General features: G+C 43.2%; 1 protein-coding gene and 1 long non-coding RNA gene across 4 annotated transcripts in view; one reads left to right on the top strand and one right to left on the bottom strand.

The window, feature by feature from the left end:
• The window catches only part of LOC125150100 (uncharacterized), a 215,011-nt gene that overhangs the window by 101,513 nt on the left and 93,122 nt on the right, over positions 1-20,376 (top strand). The window lies entirely within an intron of this gene.
• TNFSF8 (TNF superfamily member 8) overlaps positions 1-20,376 on the bottom strand; it is a 50,946-nt gene that overhangs the window by 18,485 nt on the left and 12,085 nt on the right. For 2 of the 3 annotated variants that reach the window (XR_007146188.1, XR_007146187.1), the window contains exons 3-4: positions 9,304-9,375; positions 6,498-7,610 (exon numbers count right to left, since the gene is read on the bottom strand). Coding sequence is in view for 1 of the 3 variants with exons in the window: in XM_047829453.1 (XP_047685409.1) it covers positions 7,216-7,610; positions 9,304-9,375 (467 nt within the window). In the remaining 2 variants the exon portion in view is untranslated. Of the gene's footprint in view, positions 1-857; positions 7,611-9,303; positions 9,376-20,376 lie in introns of those variants that run through there. The other variant, XM_047829453.1, reaches the window with a different exon arrangement.

Raw genomic sequence — 20,376 nt, 5'->3', positions numbered from 1 at the left:
AGTGATAATTACAACTGAATACCATCATTGTGACTTAATGTTGCTTTTGGTAGTGTCTAGACCCTCATATTTGCATAAATGGCAGAAGGGGAGGGAGAATCCATTTCCCAAAATCATCTGGGGGGAAACGGGGAAGCATAATGGATTCAGAGAACTCTTCTATGCTTACTAGGGAAAGTCATCTGAACCAGCAGTCCTCAAACTGTTCAGTGTTCCTGAATGACAATCTCATAGATTTTATCAAAATTTAGTAGTTCTGGGTGGATGTGAAATTCTGTATTTTTTGCAAGCTCTCTGGCATGGGTTCAGGGCACAACACAGATAGTGAGGATTTAAACCACTAACTCTCAAACTTAACTTAAAGTTTGGGAGTTTAAATTAATCCTGATGCCTGGGTAGTAACCCCAGAGATTCTAATTTTATTGGTCTGGGCTGTGGGCTGGGGATCAGGCATTAAAAAGTCTTTTAGTTGAAGGGTGCCTGGGTGGCTTTGTCAGTTAAGTCTCGGATTTTGGTTCTGGTCATGATCTCATGGTTTGTGGGTTCGAGCCCTGCATTGGACTCTCTGCTGTCAGTTCAGAGCCTGCTTTGGATCCTCTGTCCCCCCACTCTTCCCCTACCCTGCTCGTGCTCTCTCTTTCTCTCAAAAACAAATAAGCATTAAAAAAATTCTTTTAAGTCTTTCAGTTAATTCTAAGGTGCAGAAAAATTTGATTTAAATTCTAGTGTGGGTATACCCACCTATACAATGATTACAATAGTATATAACTATCTTAAAAGGACAGGAAGGGAAATGGATTATATAGCGAATATGGTACACCTAGCTCATAGAGAGGGTTCAATAATCCAAGTGAAGGGTTTTTGTTTGTTTGTTTTGTTTTTTGTTGTTTTTTGTTGTTTTGTTTTTGTTTTTGCCTTCCAAATTCTCAGATGGCACAGACGGGTTCTGGCGTCTGGACATTTCCCCTTTCTTTAATAGCTTTCTTACTCTCTTGAGTGCTGAGAAACATTCTAGGAGAAAAGGTGGCTTTCAATTCACATTTCTATACTTTTTAGAGAATTTTTAGTCTTTTTTTTCTCTTTTGGATGGCTTGTTTGGTATCTTTTCCCTAGAATATGGTCTGTGTTTTTAGAGATTTTCTTTGATTATTCATTTAAGAAATAGTTATTGAACGGCTGTTATGTCCCAGGGGTTGGGCTGGGCTGCGAGGACCCAGTGCTGAATAAGATTGATAGGATTCCTGCCTTCTAGGAGTTTAGATGCCAGGGAGGAAGTACATAAAGAGAGCCAGGGTAAATAGCATCATGCCTATAAGGACAGGACAAATAGGGAAGAAGACAGAAGGGAATTAGGTGAGGCCAGAAGAGTCAAGAAGGCTTCTCTAAGGAGATCAGAACAATGATGAGAGTTAGCCAGAGAGAGAGAGTGAAGTGAATATTCCAGGCAGAAGGAAGAACACTTCCAAACACCTGGTGGCAAGACTGAACATGAAAGGTTTGAGGAACTGGGAGAAGTTCAATGTGATTTGAGTATCAAGCACAAGGTGGGAGGTGGCATGAAGTGAGAGAGGAAAGAAAGATCTTGATGTGGAGGGAGCTGGTTTAGAGAGCTTAGATTTTAGGAAGGCTGCTGGGTCCACAGTGGTTGGAGAATGGAATGTTGGAGTGGGAGATGTTCACACATCAGGACTTGAATTCCAGCTCTATGACCCAGTGGCTGTGTGATGTTGGCCGTGCTACTCAATGTCTCAGAGTCTCAATGTCACTGTGCACAATGTGGGGATAACAATACCTGCCTCACAGGGCTGTTTTGAGGATTCAGTGAGTGTGTTGTGAAAAGTGCAGGACATGGAAGAGCTTGATAGGTGGTCATTACTACTCAGTCCCCAGAATGATGGTGGTATCTAGAAATGGGATTTGTAAGAGGTAAGATAGGAGCCAGGGTGTGAGTTAGGAGGTGACAAGGGTGACACAGGTGAGATGGTGCTGGTGAGGACAAGAGAACTTGATGAACTAGACAGATATTGATTGGATAAATAATAGGAAAGAAGGGTTGTGAAAGACTCAGATCATCCTTGAGATTTAGGACATAGGAATAGTGACAAGTTTGGGGTGAGTACTTTGAAGTCAGTTTTACATGTTGAGATTGTATCCATCAGGGATCATTTACAGAGAACAGACGTCATGCCAGCTTGTTTAGCAGGAAAGCATTTATCACAGACTTGCCAAGAGGGCTGAAGACACAGAATCTAGGTTGGGCTTTCAGGAGCAACCTCTAATGCTGTCCCACAGAACAGGGCTGCTTGGTTGGCTGCTGTCTTTTCAACAATCTTGCAATCAGGAAGCTGCCCCTCTAGAGCCACAACACCACTGTTTCAAACAGGAAACCACCATAATCAGGAAGCAGCTACTGCTGCCAGATCTAGAACCACTGCTAATCTGCAACAGACATGTCAGCAGAGTGGATGTTCCTGTCCCTACGCTCAGACTCACTGCACCCACCAACCTCATATCTGAACACCGGAGCCTCTGCAAATGCCACCTGCAGAAAACCCAACACTTCCACAGAAGTGGGCTTGCTAGAAAAGTGGACAACGTTCTAAAATCTTGTCCATCTTGGACTAAACTCTTCTAGAACCCAAGCTGCAATAGAATTAGCAAAGTGTATTTTGAATCTTCCAACTTGTGGAGCAGGGAAAGTCACACTACAACAGCATTTGTAGACTGTGGGTTGTGACTCATGACAGCATCATCAAATCTATTCAGGAGGTCACAACAAGATTTTTTTTTCTTAGTCATGAGCAGTTAGGGTAAGTATTGCTTAATGTATCCTTGGTCTTAGAGTTGTGTGTGTGTGTACACATTTTGTTTGCAGAGTAGAGCATTTCTTCTCCTGAGTCATGGTAAACACACACTACACTAGATGTGGAGTGCCAATCTTCCATTGTAAGGTCTCAGAAATAACTAATGGGTAGAGCCCAGTGGCTACTGAATATGTGGGGTTGAATTTTAGGAGCAAAGCAAAGCTGGAGAGACCAATTATGCAGTCATTGGCAAGAAGATGCCATTGAAACCAGGGGGAGTTGATTAAGCCATGCAGGGAGATAGCATGGAGTGTGAAGAGAAAAGAGGTCTGGAATAGACCACAAGGAATACGGACATTTTGTTTTGGGGGAGAATTTTCCTCCTGGGGTTGTGCTCATCCTTCATGCTTTCTGGTGTTTTTTATTTACTCTCTAGAGAAAGAACTGGATCCAGGGAAGCTCCAGAGTGCCTTGTGACCCCATGTTAATTGGAGCTGATTCTGTAGCAGCCTGGTGGAGCCATGGCTCATACCGTGCTGGGTCATGAACCAGCACCTGGCATGGGGTCCTAGGAGCACACCACACTGGCATTCAGGAGTTGTGTGTGGAATGGATGTTCAGAGCACATAAGTTCTAGGAAAGATGGAAAGAGCTTTTTAGATTCCAAAGCTCCAGCTCATGAGCTGTGACCACAGACGGGTCTAACCTCATCAGTCAAGGTTGACTCAGTAGTGTCAGGGTACTATTTATAATTTTCAAAGAGTATTTTTGCTATATAGAAGAATAGAAGGAGCTGTTCAGGGAGATATGTTCATTGTAGCAATATCAAGAGGCAAACTAAATGTTCATCCATAGAAACATGGACCACCTGGCATAGTCAAACAATGAAATAGGATAAAGCAGTTAAATAGGTGAGCCAGATCTACGTGTGTCAATCTGTATAAATATCAAAAAGTTAACATTACATGAAAAATTTCAAGTCACATAATGTAATATGAAGTATGATATCATTTATTAAAAATTTTAAAGCCACACAAAATTGTACTATACATACCTATGGGAAAAAAACTAAAAAATTATGTAAGTGAAGGGGGTGTGCAAACTTCTGGGCAGTGGCTCTCTTGGGGGAGGCTACAGGGAAATGGATGGAGGAATGAGACTTTGTTCTATCTGCAGTGTTTTCTTTTTAAAAAGAAGCAGAAGCAAATATGGCAAAATATTAATAGTTATTAAATAAGCAGTGAGGCATTGGAAGAAATTATTTTCTGTTCTTTTCATAATTAAAAATAAATACAAGTGTATATACATTTTGCAATGCCCAGAGCAAGAATCAAGCTTCCTCCCCTGACAACAGGTTAAGCAGGTGACCTGTAAAACAACTACTAGAGCACACACACACACACACACACACACGTGTATATAAAACACACACATATATAACACAAACATGTGTATATATAATACACATACATACACATATGTGTACATGTATACATACATTATACACACACATATATACACACAAGCATAACTTCAAATTAAAACAGTAAGCTTTTAATTTTTAAATTATTTCTTCAGTTTCTGAGAGATTATACTTTTCTATATGGGACCCTGACCTTTTTCTGTGATTTGACCATGAATCTACAGACTATCTGTGTCTCATTTTGAATGATGATCCTGGAGGATCCAAGTGGTGCAAAGAAGAACAAAGGAAGTCCCTGAATGCTGGGGACCACCATGGTGGAGGGCTGGAAAGATATGACCTGAGGAATTACAGAAAGACTACAGGACAAAGCCAAAAAAGGCTGGTGGGAAATAATGGAGAGGGGAGTCAGGAGTCTGGGCTCACCAGCTAGCTCAAATCCCAGCTCTGCTGCTAACCACATGTGAGGACTTGATGTCTCTGCCCTCTAGTGGGCTTGGATTCAAACTTTGGCTTAGCTCATCTCTCAGGATTTTTTCCAGACATGACAGGGACTGACTTCTCAATCCTCTTAAGGGCTTTGTCCCCCCATGCCAGAATAATCAGTGGTATTCCAGGGATTCTGGAAGGCTCCCTTGTTTGGTAAATTCTACCCAATTTCCTTCGGTATTTCCTCCCTCTACAGATTGTTCCTATCAACCCTCCTGGGCGTGCTGTGCCCTCCTCTGAGCCAACCTTTGTGTGACTGGGGAATTTAAGAGGGAACTGGGGTAAGTTGAGGAGGCATCAGTGGGTGATAGACAGACTAGGTGAAGAAAAAGTTACCAAACTTTTTGGAGAAAGAAAGTCTTATAAATTTCTCAAGGGTAGGAACACATCTACACTGATAGTTTCTTATCAACTCACATATCATCCTTCTATACAAGTTCCGCATGTATACTGTGTGTGTGTGTGTGTGTGTGTGTGTGAGCTCCAGTTGGGTTTTGCCCAAGGGGACATATGTTTTGGGTAGCTTGGGTTCCCAGTTAGAGAAATTATTTATTTTATTTGCATAGATACTATCACATTCCCAAGGGCTGGTTAACCCTCAAAGAGTAAGAGAATCTAGTTTTAAACTTTCCAGGTTATCCACTCCCTATTATTTTCAGTTGAGTTGCTAATGATTACCTTTTTTTTTCTGTCTTGCTACAGAACTGCTTTAAATGTCCTGTGTCTTCAGCTGTTGGCTTTCAGAGCATTGCTTGACAGAGATTGAGAGTAGGAATCACTCAAGTGCAAAAGTCAGGTGTTTCTGCTCAGAGAAGGAATGGGATTCTTTCTGAAGTTTGAGTATGAGACAGTAGAAAATTTCCTTAGTTTATACAAGCTTAGATTGGAGATACCTTTTCAAGAATGCATGAGTTGGCTTAAACAAGATTCATTTGTCCTTCTGAGTTAGAGTATAACTCAAATGCCACATACCCCCTTACTTGCTAGTTTTGGGTCCTCGAAACCTGTCTCTGTGTTTGCAACATACTTGGCTTGCTCAATTCAAAACTTCTAATGCCCGCTCCTCCCAAAGAATCTACTCATAGAAAGTGTTATGAGAAATGTAGACTTTACTGAATATTTCATAGAGGAGGCTGAAGAGGAGGTTAACATACTATGCTGCTCAGCAAATGACTTAAATTTTTTCCCTAGCTATTTTGTTTTTCCAATTCTTTCTCATCCATACCAACAAGACTGGGTCTTTTTTTTTCTTTCTTCTTTTACACTTTTTTCTAGTCTTTCTCTGACAAATGCACCCGACTTCCTACATTTTTCTTTTCCCTCCTCTTTTTTTGAGAAAAATGCAAATTTTGCTCCAGTCTTTGGCATGGCAGTTAAGGGTCCCTTTTTTCTTCTGAAGCATAAATTCTGAGGATTTATACTTCAAGCTGAATGGTCCTTCTTTCAAACAGATAAGGTGCTCCTTGGAAATGATGGATGGATGTAAAGGTAGGTTGATGGAGCTAGAGAAATCTCATGGTTACCCAACTCAGGAGAGGAGTTTACCATTGTTCAGAAGTCCTTCTCACCATTTACAGGGCCATAATCATTTATCAACAACACTTTGGAGCCTTAATAACCCTCCACAGAAATGGTTCCCTAAGAGAGATCATGTGAGAAATGGTGGCAGCTATTGCCTGACCAAATGGCTGCATCACCATAACCACTGCACACTGATGGAGCATTTGCAGAATGCACAGCCCTTCCCCACAAGAAACAAAAGGTGTCTGCTATTGACTTACTGTTAATCTTAACTTGAATGGAGTTAAGCCTGCTCAGGTGGTTTTCCAAATACCAGGAGGCCTCTTAGATTCAGGATGGTCAGTTGGGCAGTCCTTTCTTTTATAGATTTTAGATCCCACTGTTCACATCATTTGGCAAGGTACCTTGAGTCTTGTCCCCAAATTCTGACTGTGCTGAGGTGACATGCAGCCAGATACTACTAGTATCATTGGATTTATATTGGTGTGAGGGCCTTTCCTTTGGTTACGGGGCTTCTAGAACACTGCTTGGGATCTTGGTTCACAGGTCTGGGATGAGAGATCCTGGTCTTCTGAGATGGTAGAGACTTTGGATAGATTCAAATCCAGCCCCTTCACTTCTCAGACATGGATCCAGAGTTCCAGGGAGGGGAAAGGAATAGCTCCAAGTCATACAGTGAGTTAGTGATTGGGCCAGGGCATGAATCCATCCCTTCTGATACCTATGTGAGGCTTTTCCCACCACACTGCCTTGCTTCCCTGCCTTCTATTTGAAAGATACTTCATTCAAAACTGTTCTTTTTTTTTTTTTTTTAACCCTGGAGCTGTATCTTCCCAAGAGACAAGAAGGAGAAGCGTGTTATTTAATACCCTTTGTGGTTTTAGTCTTGGTCTTGAGTTTTCTTTTTGCCCAACTGTTTGATGGATGAATACTGTATGGTAGAGAGTTGCTTTCTTCCTGAAGGCCAGGAGAAATGGTTCAGTCTAAACTACTATATAAGAAGATGGACAACACATTCTCAAGAGGAAAGGTGTTTGTATCCACATACTGGAATTTATCCACTTTGACTGATATGGTGGTATTGACCTGCAGATGCTCCAGCAAGAACTGAGAGAGATTTTGGTATATGTTTTTGTTTTGCACTCCAGATTCACACACTGTCACCAGCGCCTGCTTTTTGACATCTTTGTTGATGAGAAGCTCCAACTTTAGGTCAACAGAATGTTCTGGGCATTTCACGAGAAATTGCAGTTGGCAAATGATGAAGTACCAACCTGGGAACTGGATTACCAGATTCCCATCCTGATAGCTGACTCCATGGACAATGCCATCTTTGTTCCAAGACAACTTGGATTTGTTTATATGCTTTGACACTAGAAAGAGAAGGATAAGAAGACAGAATTATTGGGCATATTTCAGGGGCAGATTGGAAATGTGAAGTTTTTATTCAAGGTTTCCCATTTGAGACTCATGTTTTCTATAGTATTGCCTGCTGTTCCAACCATCTGGAATATCTTACATGTTACTCATCCTAGGCACTGCTTAACATTCAAGGGACAGGTGCAAAACACCCCTCTTCCTTTTTCTCTAATGCTTAAAGCTGAAGGGTCAGAACATACATGGTAATGGACTGCTACCTCTTATAGAATCATTTTCCACTTAATTATATATTATATTATATTACATTATATTATATTATTATTATTACTATCTTTCCCTCTTGAGACTGCGAGCTCTTGTACTGTATTCCCCCATAAGTTCTGGACCATCATGTTGATTTATTCAATCAATCAATGAATGCTTCATCAATAAGGGAGTACTATTTGGTAGACATTGCATAAAGTATCTGAGATATGATATTTAGTTTTTTTCAATTTAGTAACCAATTTAGGCATCGAGTGTCCAGCAGAACTGCAGTCTGTTGATTTTCATATTAAGATGTGTCCTTAACAACTCATTGTCTGAATTTTTTAAAGTAGTCCTCTCTTTAAAAGGGCAGCCAAACATAATTGTATAGATCACACAAGTGTACAATAAGGGGCTCTTCCCAGCTGGGATTTATAGAAAAGCAGACGATGTGGCAGACATTTTCGTGTGGAAAGCCAAGTCTCTCTGAGTTCTAACAAGTGAAAATCAGCACTGATTAGTCAGGGTGCCTTTCAGAACTGGAAAGCTGGCATTCGTTTTAATTGCCTTCCCTTTAGACCTCATTGCGATTCAACTGAAGAGTGAGAACTAATCTAGCTGCAAAATTGAATTTTTAAAATGGGCAGAATGGCTATTCAGAGAATCTTGGCCATCCTCTCCATATCTCAGCTTTCGCAGTGTAAGTGCCTTGTATTGTTTCCTTTATAAGGGGCCTCTTACCTGATGCATGCTGCAATATGCAAATAGGCTATGTGCCAGCATGTTCATTAAGCTGTCAATCGGGGGACAAGGCAATTTTGTGGTTCCCTTGTGAATAACTTGACAGAGGCAAAGACTAAAAGCCTGCTTCTCTTTCATGAGGAAAAGTACTGTACACTTGGCCCAAAACTTGTATGTGGCTGAATAGAGAGAGAGCATGGGGGTGGGACACAAATGCCTTCAGAGACCAGGTTGGTAATGCAAAATTGGGAAGGAGGCTGAGGAAGGAAGAGTCTTGTGAGTTCTCCCCTTTACCCCTAAGGCCTTTTTAAAATATATATTTTTAAATGTACATTTATTTATTTGAGAGAGAGAGAGAGTGAGCAGGGAAGGGGCAGATGGGGAGGGAGAGAGAGAATCCCAGGTAGGCTCTGCACTGTCAGTGCGTAGAGCCCGATACAGGACTCGACCTCATGAATAGTGAGATCATGACCTGAGTGGAGGCCAAGAGTCAGATGCTCAACTGACTGAGCCACCCAGGTTCCTCTCCCCCTAAGGCTTTTAAAATCAAATTATAAAAAATAGCATGCAGGCTATAGACCATATCTGCAGGTCACATTTAGCCATGGGCTTCTACTTGTGACCTCTGGGTTAGAGGTTTCAGAAAGGCCACAGGAAGTGGCCCTCATATGGATGGAGTTCCTAGATTCAGTTACTGACCTTGGAGGTAGGCCCATGACTTCTTGAATGGAGCCTTTTCCAGTATACATGAGATGTCTTCTGAGCAATTTCCTAAAAATAAGGAGATCACACATTAAATGCCTTACTCTACTCTGGGAACTGGAGACACCAGATCTTTTTTCATGACCCTTTGATAGAGACAATTAGTATTCTGTTTTCATTTGGAGGTCTAAAAGGAAACCTGTTTATTTATCATTTTTGCCACCAAGTATCTTAAGGTTATTTTCAATTGGTTGCTTCCACTTGGACGTTTACAAAAGACTGGAAATTGGGGGAAGAAAACTAATGACCTGAATTCCCCTAAGTGCCAGGTGCCATTCCTGTCGGTTTACATACTTCAATTCACTTAATCTTTGTAGCAACTCTATTAGAGTGGTATTATTAAGTCCCTTTTACAGATGGAAAAAAGCCTAGGGACCAGACAGATTAAGCACATTGTCCCACACCACTCAGCCAGGCAGGGATGGTCAGAATGATAAGACTGATAGTAATTACTGCTATCCTTCTTTTGAGAGTGCACCAGATACTGGTCTGTGTACTTTTATATATTTCTGCTGATGTAATTCTCAGAATAACTCTGCAAGATTGATCCTGATGCCTGGACATAGTCAATGATACAAGGTCAAGGAGGTTAGTGATAACGTTGAGATTTATCCCCATGTTTGATTCCAGAGACCAGGTTTCCTCCTCAAAATCATTTGCTGGACAGTGGCAAAAAACACATTCTTGTGCTCAATTTTAAGAGGATATAGGATTAAAGATATCTAAGCAGGAAGCCTGCTATCTGGAGTTTCCTTGGCAGGGGAAAAGGACAGTGTTTATGTCATCTTGGTATTTAAGAAATAAAAATATTTTTAATATATTCACTGGTGATGCTGGCTTAGCAGCTTCTTATTATAGAAACTATTTTATATGCAAAGAACCAAGTTATACATTTCCTGCAATGACTCATGAATTCAACGTACTCTGTGTAAATTCCTTCTTGTCTTTGGATCTTGGTTTCCCATCTATAAATCTGGGAGATCTAAGCCCTGACACTGACCTCTTTTTGATGGTGTCTCTGGAGTGACCATTCATTCTGTCCATCAGAGACTAGATAGCCATGGGCCGGTTCAGTTGAAGCAGTCATACCCTGATGTGTTTGCTCCCTGGATCTCTGATTGGTATCTGTTGGGCTCACAATCTTTCAGGTTTCCCTCTCTGCCCCAGGCTTGAGGAAATCCCTTCTAGCCTCCTCATTTCCCCATGGAGCCTTGGAAAAGTTGAAAGTTAAGTGAAGAGTTCCCTCTGCTGTCTGAACAAGCTCACTGCCAACAACAACTCCCCCCTACCCTCACCCCTGCCACATCACCACAACCTCCAGAAAAGCAGGGAACAGTTTTCATCCTTGTCTGCCCTCAACCCATAAAGATGCTCTGGCCCAAAGGTCTCCTTGGTGATGAGGACTGGTAGGCCAGCCGCCATTCTTTTGATCCCACCTCTTACCTGTTTCCACCACAGCCCACACTCTTGAGGTGTTAGAATCAAAATTACAATGTGAGGCCTGCTTATTTTCTAATGAACTGTGAATGGTGTTAAGGGTCCCTCTGGCCAGTATGTGGAACATCAAGTCAGAAAAAGTTGCAGTGAGGCATACCTGCCTGTGTCTCTTCTCTGCTTGAATCCCTTTCTGACTTTGCTGTGCCTGCAGGATCAGGGCCAAGATCCTCCACAGGAGTTCATGGTTCCTAGCATTCTGTCCCTACTGCATTTTCCAGTCTCACACCCCACCTTCCCTCTTTCCCTCAGACTCTCAATCCCAGTAGCAGTAGTAGACAAAATAACAGCTAGTACAAAATGAGTGCTGGCTATTTTCCAGGTACTCTGCTAAGTGTGTTACATTCTGTCTTTCACTTACTTCTCACCACCACCCCATGAGAAAGGTACTACAATGATTTCTGTCCCGTATACAAGGAAGCCAAGGCTTTAAAAGGTTGACTTGTTCACATTTGCACAGCTAGTCAGTGGTGGAGTGAGATTCAAACCTAGGCTGTCTGACTCTAACACCCAGGTAGATCGTTGATGACCGTACTGGTTAATTTGCCTCATCACCTGGAATCTCCCTTCACTGGAGTTTTACTCCTTATTTAATGCATAGCCTGGAAGTCATCTCTGACCTTCCCTGTTTGCCTATTTGCCTCCTCCATTAGACTGTGAACCCTCAGGGCAGAGACAGCTACTTATATATCCCCACTGCTCACCCCGAAGATGCTCTGTAAATGTTTGTTGAATTGAGTCATCTACTCTGTCCCTCTTACTTCCCTCCATGGATATCAGGTGAGTTCTGGCATGAGTGAGGTGAATGGGGATGCTTGGCTTGCTTTCCCCTTGGGGCTGGAATACCAACCTCATTCTCCCATAGTTCTTCAGGTGAGCTTAGATTAAATGGGAGGATAGAGACTCATTAAAAGACTCATGCCCTGGGTTTGGGCTGAGGCCAACACACATCATGAGAATCAGAATTACAAAAACAGGCTCTGCTCATTGGTCAGAGGCCCCCTGACATCATGTCACTTGCGGTGGCATCTATCAGGGAAACTTCTGTAAACAAGTGGCTGGAGAAGTACAAGTCTGGGCTGGCCTCTCACACATGCACGTTCTGTTTTTCCTTTCCCCTTCAGTCTTTGTGTGTTTGGTTGGTTGACCTCAGCTGTAATTCTGAGAAACCCAAGGATGGAAAAAAAACACACACACCTCATTCTGAAGCATTTGCATTTCCTGAAGTCAAAAGGCAAGGTGTATTTTAGTTTTTCTTTACAAATCTTTTACATGGCTTCCAACAAAAGGAAAAACATAGGCAACCCTCTTCAAGATTGGCATTGCTGGAGCCACCTGAATAAGGGGACTGGGAACAGGACACTGGGGAAGCTGTTGGTGGAAGGGGATTTTGAATGTGGAGAGGAGCCCAGAGGAAGGCAGCTCTTGGCCTTTTACATCTGATAGGCTGTCAGCAGGAAGGCAGTGCAGCCTGCTCTGTGGGGGCCCAAACACTAAGGCTCCATGTGGAAGTTTGAAGAGATGATGCACTTGGCTAACAACAAACACTGTCCTTGTCCCTATTTCTCAGATAAGGCTATGGGAAGACCTTCTCTAAAGACACACACATCACATTGTAAATCACAGGGCTGGTAGCTCAAATATGTGACCAGTTAGTGCTATTCAAAGACATGTTGGGCTGATTTGAGGGTCATGAGTGTCTTGTCAAGAGCCAAATGGACATTTCATGGGTCACCAGCCATGTGTCACCTTATGAGTCCATGATATGACTTTCTGTTTTGATTATGAAGACAAGAAGGAGTGACTTACAAACAGGTGGTGTTACCTGTAGTGGGAACCCTGTGATATCCCTGGAATTTTGAATGCTGAGAGAACATACCACTGTTTCATTTATTTCCTAGATGAATGTGATGTCTGGAGGGGTTTTGTGTGAAGAACTGACCACTCGGGTCGGAGAAATGAGAATTGTCTGTAAGTCATGGCTGAGTTGATGACCTGGGAGTTAGAATCTTGGAATTTCCTCTCTTTGGGCTCTACTGTCCTTAGCTAAGTGAAGAGCAGTATGGGTTTGATGATCTAGAAGGGCCCTTCTAGTTTATCCTTGCAAACTGTGTAGACTCTGCTATGCATGGCCAGGCTTGCTGCAGCAGGGAGAAATTCAGTCCTAGTTTTGGCTGTCTGTCTTTGTGGGCATGTTGCTCTACCCCATACAGGCAGCTATGTTCACACATTTAGACTTCCAAACACCTGCAGTGGTAGAACAGAACATTTCAGGTCTGGGTACAATCTTAAGTTATATACAGCCAGGATCTGTAAGGATTTGCATGGTTTGTAAAAATACAAGTTCCTTGAGAGGTCACTTGGTCCAGGCTTGGTAATCATATAATACATGTGTTCCCCAATGTCACTCCCATGGCATACTTGTCCTAGGTCACTCCTTGAGTTAATTACAGAGGCAGAACCAGAGCCTGAGCATCTTACTCTTTCTGTGGAGCATTCCCTCTTTCAAACAACTTAAGCACTCTGTAAATTTTTCTGAAGACCAAGGCCTTTAGATGGGCAAGATTTATAAGCCCAAGCTTGGCCTCCTCCAGGATCATGGAACTTTTCTGGACATTGTTTGGAAGCCTGGAGAGAAGTAAGTGCCAATGAAACCCTCTAGGCTAGTTTCACAAAAGACAGAGCTAGGGAGACAGAGATGTTGCTTAAGGTGGTTGAAAGGATCATGTTCTAGAAATCAGAATAATGGCAGCCTAAAGACTGGCCCACCCCCCCTCCCCTTGAGATCTCAAAATGTCGGACTTGAAAGGGCCATTTGATGCCAACTTAACCAAGACCCTAGTTCTATGACTGGGGTCATTGAACCCAGAGGAACTGAGGGTCTGGCCCAAGATGTCACCATAGATTAGTGGCAGAGCTGAGTCCAGAGCACAAGTCTCCTTACTCCTAGTCTAGGGCTATGTCCTCTGTTTATATGTCTTTCCATGGAAGAGTGAGGGTTAAATGTAGGAAGAAGTGGGTTTGCAGCCACCATACACACTGGACTAAAACTGAGGAAAAAGCTGGAGGTACTGGGAAAAGAGCACTGATGAGCTCCCTCTTGCAGAGGAATGCCAACAGATGCCTTCAGGCCCATGTGCTGAACCTGCCAAGCCATAAGTCAAAAGTCTTGATGAGGCTTCCATCAAGATGTAACGAAGCCCAAGGTGGCAAAAGAAACCATGCCAACCATTCCAGCCAGATGGTATGTGGTCAGAGTGCCAAGCACCTTCCAGTTTGATATTAGGATGAGACAAACACAGTGCATCTCAAAAAGAGCATCTGGGCTCTGGTCAAGGCTTTTAATTGTCACCTTCCTTACTGACCCTCAGTTACTGCATCTGCAAAATCGGATGATAATAATCAACCCCAATGGCTGTTGCAAAGATGCAATGAGGGTCAAGTGGCCAGTGCAGCATGTGGCTTAGAGGAGACATTCAGGAAATGGTAGTCCCTTCCTCCCCTACTCCCCTTTTCCTGGTTATAGTAGACAGCTTAGCAATGCCACTTGGCAGAGTGAGCTGGCTGATGAAATGCTCATTAAAGCAAAGCTCATGGCATTAGATGGTGGATTGAAGTTTCTCAACTATGTGCATAAATGTTTGAGACCATCTGACACTTCCAGAAAAGCGTGTAGAATGCTCCTTCCATCTGTTGAAAATATTTTAAGCCTTCCAAGAAGGAGAGGCATTATCTTAATGACTGCATCTACCATGTCCTGGTAGTCCCTCCATCTGGCGGAATATCCGGGGGGGTCCCAACAGTGACATCTAGGGGAGAGTCTCTCCATTATCAGTACAATTTGGAATTGAAGTGGATCCTTAACCTATGGGTCATTTCAACTGGCTTTAACTTGACCATTTCCCTAATGCCACAAAGCCAACTAGTAGTGGAAAAGGTCCAAGATGGGTTATTTCTTAAACAGAGGACAACTAGATAACTCTGGATTTACAACATCATTTGGAGAATACTCATCCTGGCATGGCATGCTCTGTGTTAAGCCCATAAAGAGTGACCAGTAGACACAAATTGAGATCAAGCTGAAATCCATTTGAATTTCTTGACAGTTTTTTGGAATTTTGGTGTCTTTTTAATCCTGTGGCAGTATTTAAGCTAAACCTATCTGACTATCTGTGTGGGCTTGGAATTCACTTAATTTAAATGCAGGTGGAATTGATGTTATTGAGGTGTATTTAAGAAGCATCTTTAAAGTCTAGATTTTAAAAGGTAAGGTGAGAGGTGCCTGGGTGGCTCAATCAGTTGAGCCTCCGACTTTGGCTCAGGTCATGATCCTGCGGTCTGTGGGTTTGAGCCCTGTGTGAAGCTACATGCTGACAGCTCAGAGTGTGGATCCTGCTTCAGATTCTGTATCTCCTTTGCTCTCTGTCCCTCCTATGCTCATGCCTGTCTGTCTCTCTTAAAAATAAACATTATAAAAAATATTTTTAAAGGCAAAGTGAATCTGAAGTCACATGGTGAACTCTGCTAACATTTCAAATAACTTTAAAAACATCTCCTAGCTATTCTAGATGCAGAAGTATGACAGCATACTTAGGAAGTTAGGAAGTTAGGAAGTTAGCACACTTAGGAACCCAAACAGGCTTGGGTTCAAATTCTACCTCGACTACTTTACTAAGTTGTGTGGCTTTGCATAAGTCGTTCAGCTTCCTTGAATTCTCCTCAAAGTGAGAATAATTACAATCTCCCTTTAAGAATTGCTGGAAGGTCAGACGAGATAATGCATAGCCATGAGCTTGGCGTTCACCACCCAAGGGATGCTAGGTGATGGTTGGCTCCCGTTCCCTGGTCGAGGGCTTGCGCTGCTTGACTTGTAGAAATTCAAGCCAGCACAGGTGGCATCCAGAGAGCTTGGATGGGCTATATCATCCAAGTCCTGCTTTCCCTCTCTCCTTCTTTACTTCCCTCTTTCCTTCCTTTTCTTCTTTTTCTTTCCTTTTCTCCTTCTCTGAAGTATTGGAAAGATGAGGATTTCCTCTAGATTTAGAGCCTTGCAATTTATATGCACTAAATTCAAGTATAAATTTTAATATGTTTCTTAGTGATGTGAATATTTTCCCCTCTTCTCTCCTCTTGTTTCTACCCCTCTCCTCACCTCCCCTGGAACTCCTCTCTCCCCCCGCTCCCTTTTCTTGGTGGGAGGAGGTAGAGATTACATATAAGTTGCTTTAGCACTCTGGATTGCCTCTGTAGGATCCTATTCCACTTTATTCTGAGTGGCCCATTTTCTAGTTTATTTCTTGTAGACAGATTCCCGATCCCCATTGTCTCTGCCTTGAGAAAAAGACAGTGTAAGAGTGGGTTTTGTGTGTGTTTAAAGTAAATGGAGGAATAAATAGGATCTTTGAGGACTATGGCTATCTGAAAAGCAATTTTCCCCCTGAGCAGAAGTGCCCCATCTTGCTGTGAAAAGTTAAAACAAAACCAAACAAAAAAGTACACCACAACTGCTGAATTGGGCAATTGAGAACCAGTTCAATCTATCTGATGGAAGTAAGGTCTCTGCTGTTTTCAGTCGTTCTGGGTGATGGGGGACGGTGCTGCTTCTCTACCTGCCTCTTTTGCTACCAGTGTGGTGTCCTGGTGTGGCTGTGACCACCTGGATCACAGAGAGCCTTATGACATCAGGGACAGCTGGGGATCGGTGAATAGCCAGCCTCCGTGATTTGGTTTCATTGCCCCCAAATGGGAGGTTTTTATTGTTTCTGTGGGTGGGTTTACTAGGTACAATTAAAGAGCCAAACTTACTTCATTCTTTTTTTAAGGCCCACACTTTCTTTTTAGCAGAGGGAATGGGGAGGAGGGTAGTCTGCCAAGCCATGTAAAATTGTAAGTTGTTAGAATGGTAGATAGTCAATTTGTCTAATTCCAGCAATGTCACCCTCAAAGTAAAATCCATGCCAGGGTCAGGTCATCTGGCTCTCTCCCCTCACTCCTGATGTTTTCAACAACAGGAAACTCCAGCTCCCAAGAGGGAAAGTGTGTTGCTTCAAGTCCCCGGACTGGAATGTGGGTATTCCAAAGCCCAACCCTGTTCTCTGTCTTTGCCCATCTCCAGCTGGGGACAGGATTAAGGAGAGGGTATTCAGATGAGGGTGGGGAAGGCGCTAAAGGGGCTGTCAAGACCCACACGTGGTATATCCACTGTTTCCCCTTCCTCAGGGCCCCTAGGAACCTCTGGATATGAGGGGCCCATGACACTCACAGGAGAGGCCAACTTCTAACTGGAGGGTGTGGGGAGGGAAGGAATCCTCTGGGTCCCATATCATCTCAGCCACAAAGCTAGGGGTTCAATATGGCTTGTAGATTCCCTGTCATGGGCTCTTTATGTCCCCCACCACTCCAGAGCTCCATAACAAGAAAACAAACAGCTGTGGGAACAGGTGCCAAGGAAGCCATAGTGTTGGAAGGGAGCCCAACCTTAGAGAACTGGTAGGGGCACCGGGAGGAAGCACAGTGATGTTCTACTAAGCATCTGGCAATGTAATCCTGGGTAAGCAAAAGTGCAAGGTGAGGCAGCCTGGATTTTGAGGTCTTGCCCCACTCCTCACTAGCTGTGCAATCTTAGGCAAGTGAGTAAACAGCTCTGCTCCAGATTCCATCCCTATAAAACAGGCATAGTAACATCCTTGGGGCATGTTGTGAGGACCGCCTGGTGAGTGGTGAAACACTCAGCCCTGTGCTTGGCACAAGGTGGGTGCCCCATCAGTGTCCACTGTTTTCACTCTGCCAGAGCCTCCTATGTATGTAGTGTGGGAATAAAAGAAAAACTGGTTGAAAAGTTGTCTACAGAATTTCTCTGGTGTGGAAAGAACTGTCACTTATATGTTGGGATATTGGGAAAGCCTGTGGCTGATACCAAGGTATCCAAAAACATTCTATAAAATAAAGGCAGAGTTTGTGAGGAGAAAAGGGGAGGGTGGAAGTGAAAACAGGAGGAAAAAACAGAAGGAAAGAAGGTTAGTACACAGGTGGTGGAGGGCTGAACCCCAGGGCGGGAAGCTGTCCCTTGAGAAATTCCCAGTGGCTGGAGTGGCAGAGGTCTTACAAGAACAGAGGCACCTAGTACTCAATGTGCATCATCTCTGTGATGGAAAGCACTGCCCCACCAACTTCTCTGTGTACCCTAAATGGTGTGGCAAACATAGTTATCCACAGAGGTGGGGTGCTGTTGGAACGGAAGGCAAAGGTGCCTGTGTTGTGATTTGGGCAAATATGCCACATTACATGAGCATGTGTGAGATTCAAAATGTGGCAGGAGCAGAAAATTGGAACAAGAAATGAGAAAAAGCCCAGAAGCCCAGGGCTCTCCCCAGAGCCCTACCTTGGTTCCTCACCCTAGTGAGATGGGACAGAGTAATTTTATTTGGGGATGAAAGAACAGAGTGGACTCTGTGTCCAAAGGACATAGGCCCAGCCAGGGGACAGACAAGGGTCATGTTTGCTGTCCCATGTCACCCTCTTGGTGGCTCTGTGTGTGGTTTCTTATTAACTATTTTCTAGATGAGAGGAGAAGGATGTGGGGCAAGGTTCTCCTCCCTGTGCTCTTCCTGGCCCACAGGAATGGGGCTTCCTGCTGAACCCCCAGAATGGTCCACTGTGTCCTAAGCACAGTGGAATCAGTGTGAGCTGGAACTCTGCTAGTGACCAATCTCCTGACTGGAATGGGAAGCTTGTGTTGGGACTCAGAAATCCCTTCATTACAAAGAGGCTTGATTTCCTGTGGTTAATCTGCAGCTAAGTGTCACTGTGTGTTAAGGTACCTTAGCCCTGCTTCCTAGGCTCTGGGCTGCTGCTGGTTTCCTGCTCATGATGTATGATTTGCATTAGCCGGCAGAGGGCATTCTGGAAAGTGTCTAGCTTCTGCCGTTGTCCACCCCAGTGACAAACCACATGCTACTTCTGGAGCTTCCTTCTAGGGGTTTCTGGGAGATGGCTCCCCCCTGTTGGATGTCTTGCAATGGCTTTTCAAAAGGAGAAAAGTGCTGCTTGTATCTGTTTAAGAGAGGCTTATTGGGGAAAGGAGGTTGTGGCTACAGATTTCCTCAAGATTATTGTTAGACTTTTTTTTTCTTCTATATTTATATACTGAATCAAAGCATCATGAAGTGTCAAAGCTGGAACGACCCATTAAAGTCATTTTAGCACATAGATACACAGAGATACACACATTTTAGCACACAGATGCCCAGAGACACACAGACTGTTGGGATGAAAATCAGTTCTGGAGCCCAAGTAATATGCTTTCCACCTCACCCTACTACTGTGTCTACAGTTTGCCAAGTGAAGAGAAATGTAGATGTGCATTATAAATAGGAGACAGCCAGGGACCACACATAGCTGGTCACTAACATTTCATGGCCAAAGCACATCATACAGGGAACACAGAAGAGTCCTGGATTCTGATCCCTGCTCTGCCATCAGCTCCTTGGATGACCTTAAGTGAGTCACCTTGATGGCTTGGACCTCAGCTTCTCACCTGCAATATAGAAGTACTAACCCCCGTGTGGTTTGCTCACAGGAGTGAGGCTAAGTCAATCCAGGGGAGGCATGGGAAGATCTTTAACAAAAGTTTCATAGCCCTGGTGGGGATTATTATTATCATTTCTAAAATCTGGTTGCAGAAATATGGAATTGTCAGCTGAGGGTGGTTTTGGATTAGTGTATATTCTGACACAGTGATGGCTAAGATAAGAAGGGATTTGGTAAGTGACCTAGTTCATGGCTCCCACAATTTTGTGTTTCATGGACCAAAGAATATTACCCCCAAATGAAAATTCAGTGACCAATGTAGAGTAGACAGCTTTTGATTTTGTCTATTGTGCCCACTAAAACAAAACAAAATAACTCAACTTGCATCCATATCAGCTTCATATTGTATAAGAAAGAACATTTTAATGCTTTAGGGAAGGATGAACTCTTAGAGAAAATAGTGCCCCTTACATTAAAAATAGTTGGCTATGATAAAAAGGAGCTACCTTGTCCTTCTTCTTCCTATTTCACTCTGGACTGGTGAAAAACATCATAGGGACAAAACCAGCAGTTAGAGCCCCCTGTGCTTGGCAAACCCATGATGGGCAGTGCTCTACAGGTACAGAAACCAAGATCCAGAATGGTTGAGGTCCCATTGCCTAATCAATACTATCTTCATCATTGAAGTATGTTCCTGTTACAGATGACTTCTCTCTCTCAAGAAATGAGAAGTTCTAGTCTTCCTTAGAGGATCCGGGTAGATGTGGTGGTGGGGTGGTGGGAGCAGAGAAGGAAAAATGACACTGAGTCAGTGTGCCTGTTTTTTTTTTTTTTTTTTGGCAAGGCTCCATGAGAGCATGCATTACATGTTCTGATGCTAAAGCCTGTGCTGTTTCCGTAACAGGGTCTGTGGGTCAAATCCAGCCTAGCACCTCATTCTGTAAATAAAGTTTTATGGCCCCATAGCTCTCTGCTCATTTGTACAGT

This window comes from Prionailurus viverrinus, chromosome D4, assembly GCF_022837055.1.
Source record: "Prionailurus viverrinus isolate Anna chromosome D4, UM_Priviv_1.0, whole genome shotgun sequence".
In the NCBI taxonomy this organism is placed as follows: Eukaryota; Metazoa; Chordata; class Mammalia; order Carnivora; family Felidae; genus Prionailurus; species Prionailurus viverrinus.
The sequence above is the reverse complement of the archived record's forward strand: the minus strand, read 5'-3'. Positions and strand labels throughout refer to the sequence as shown.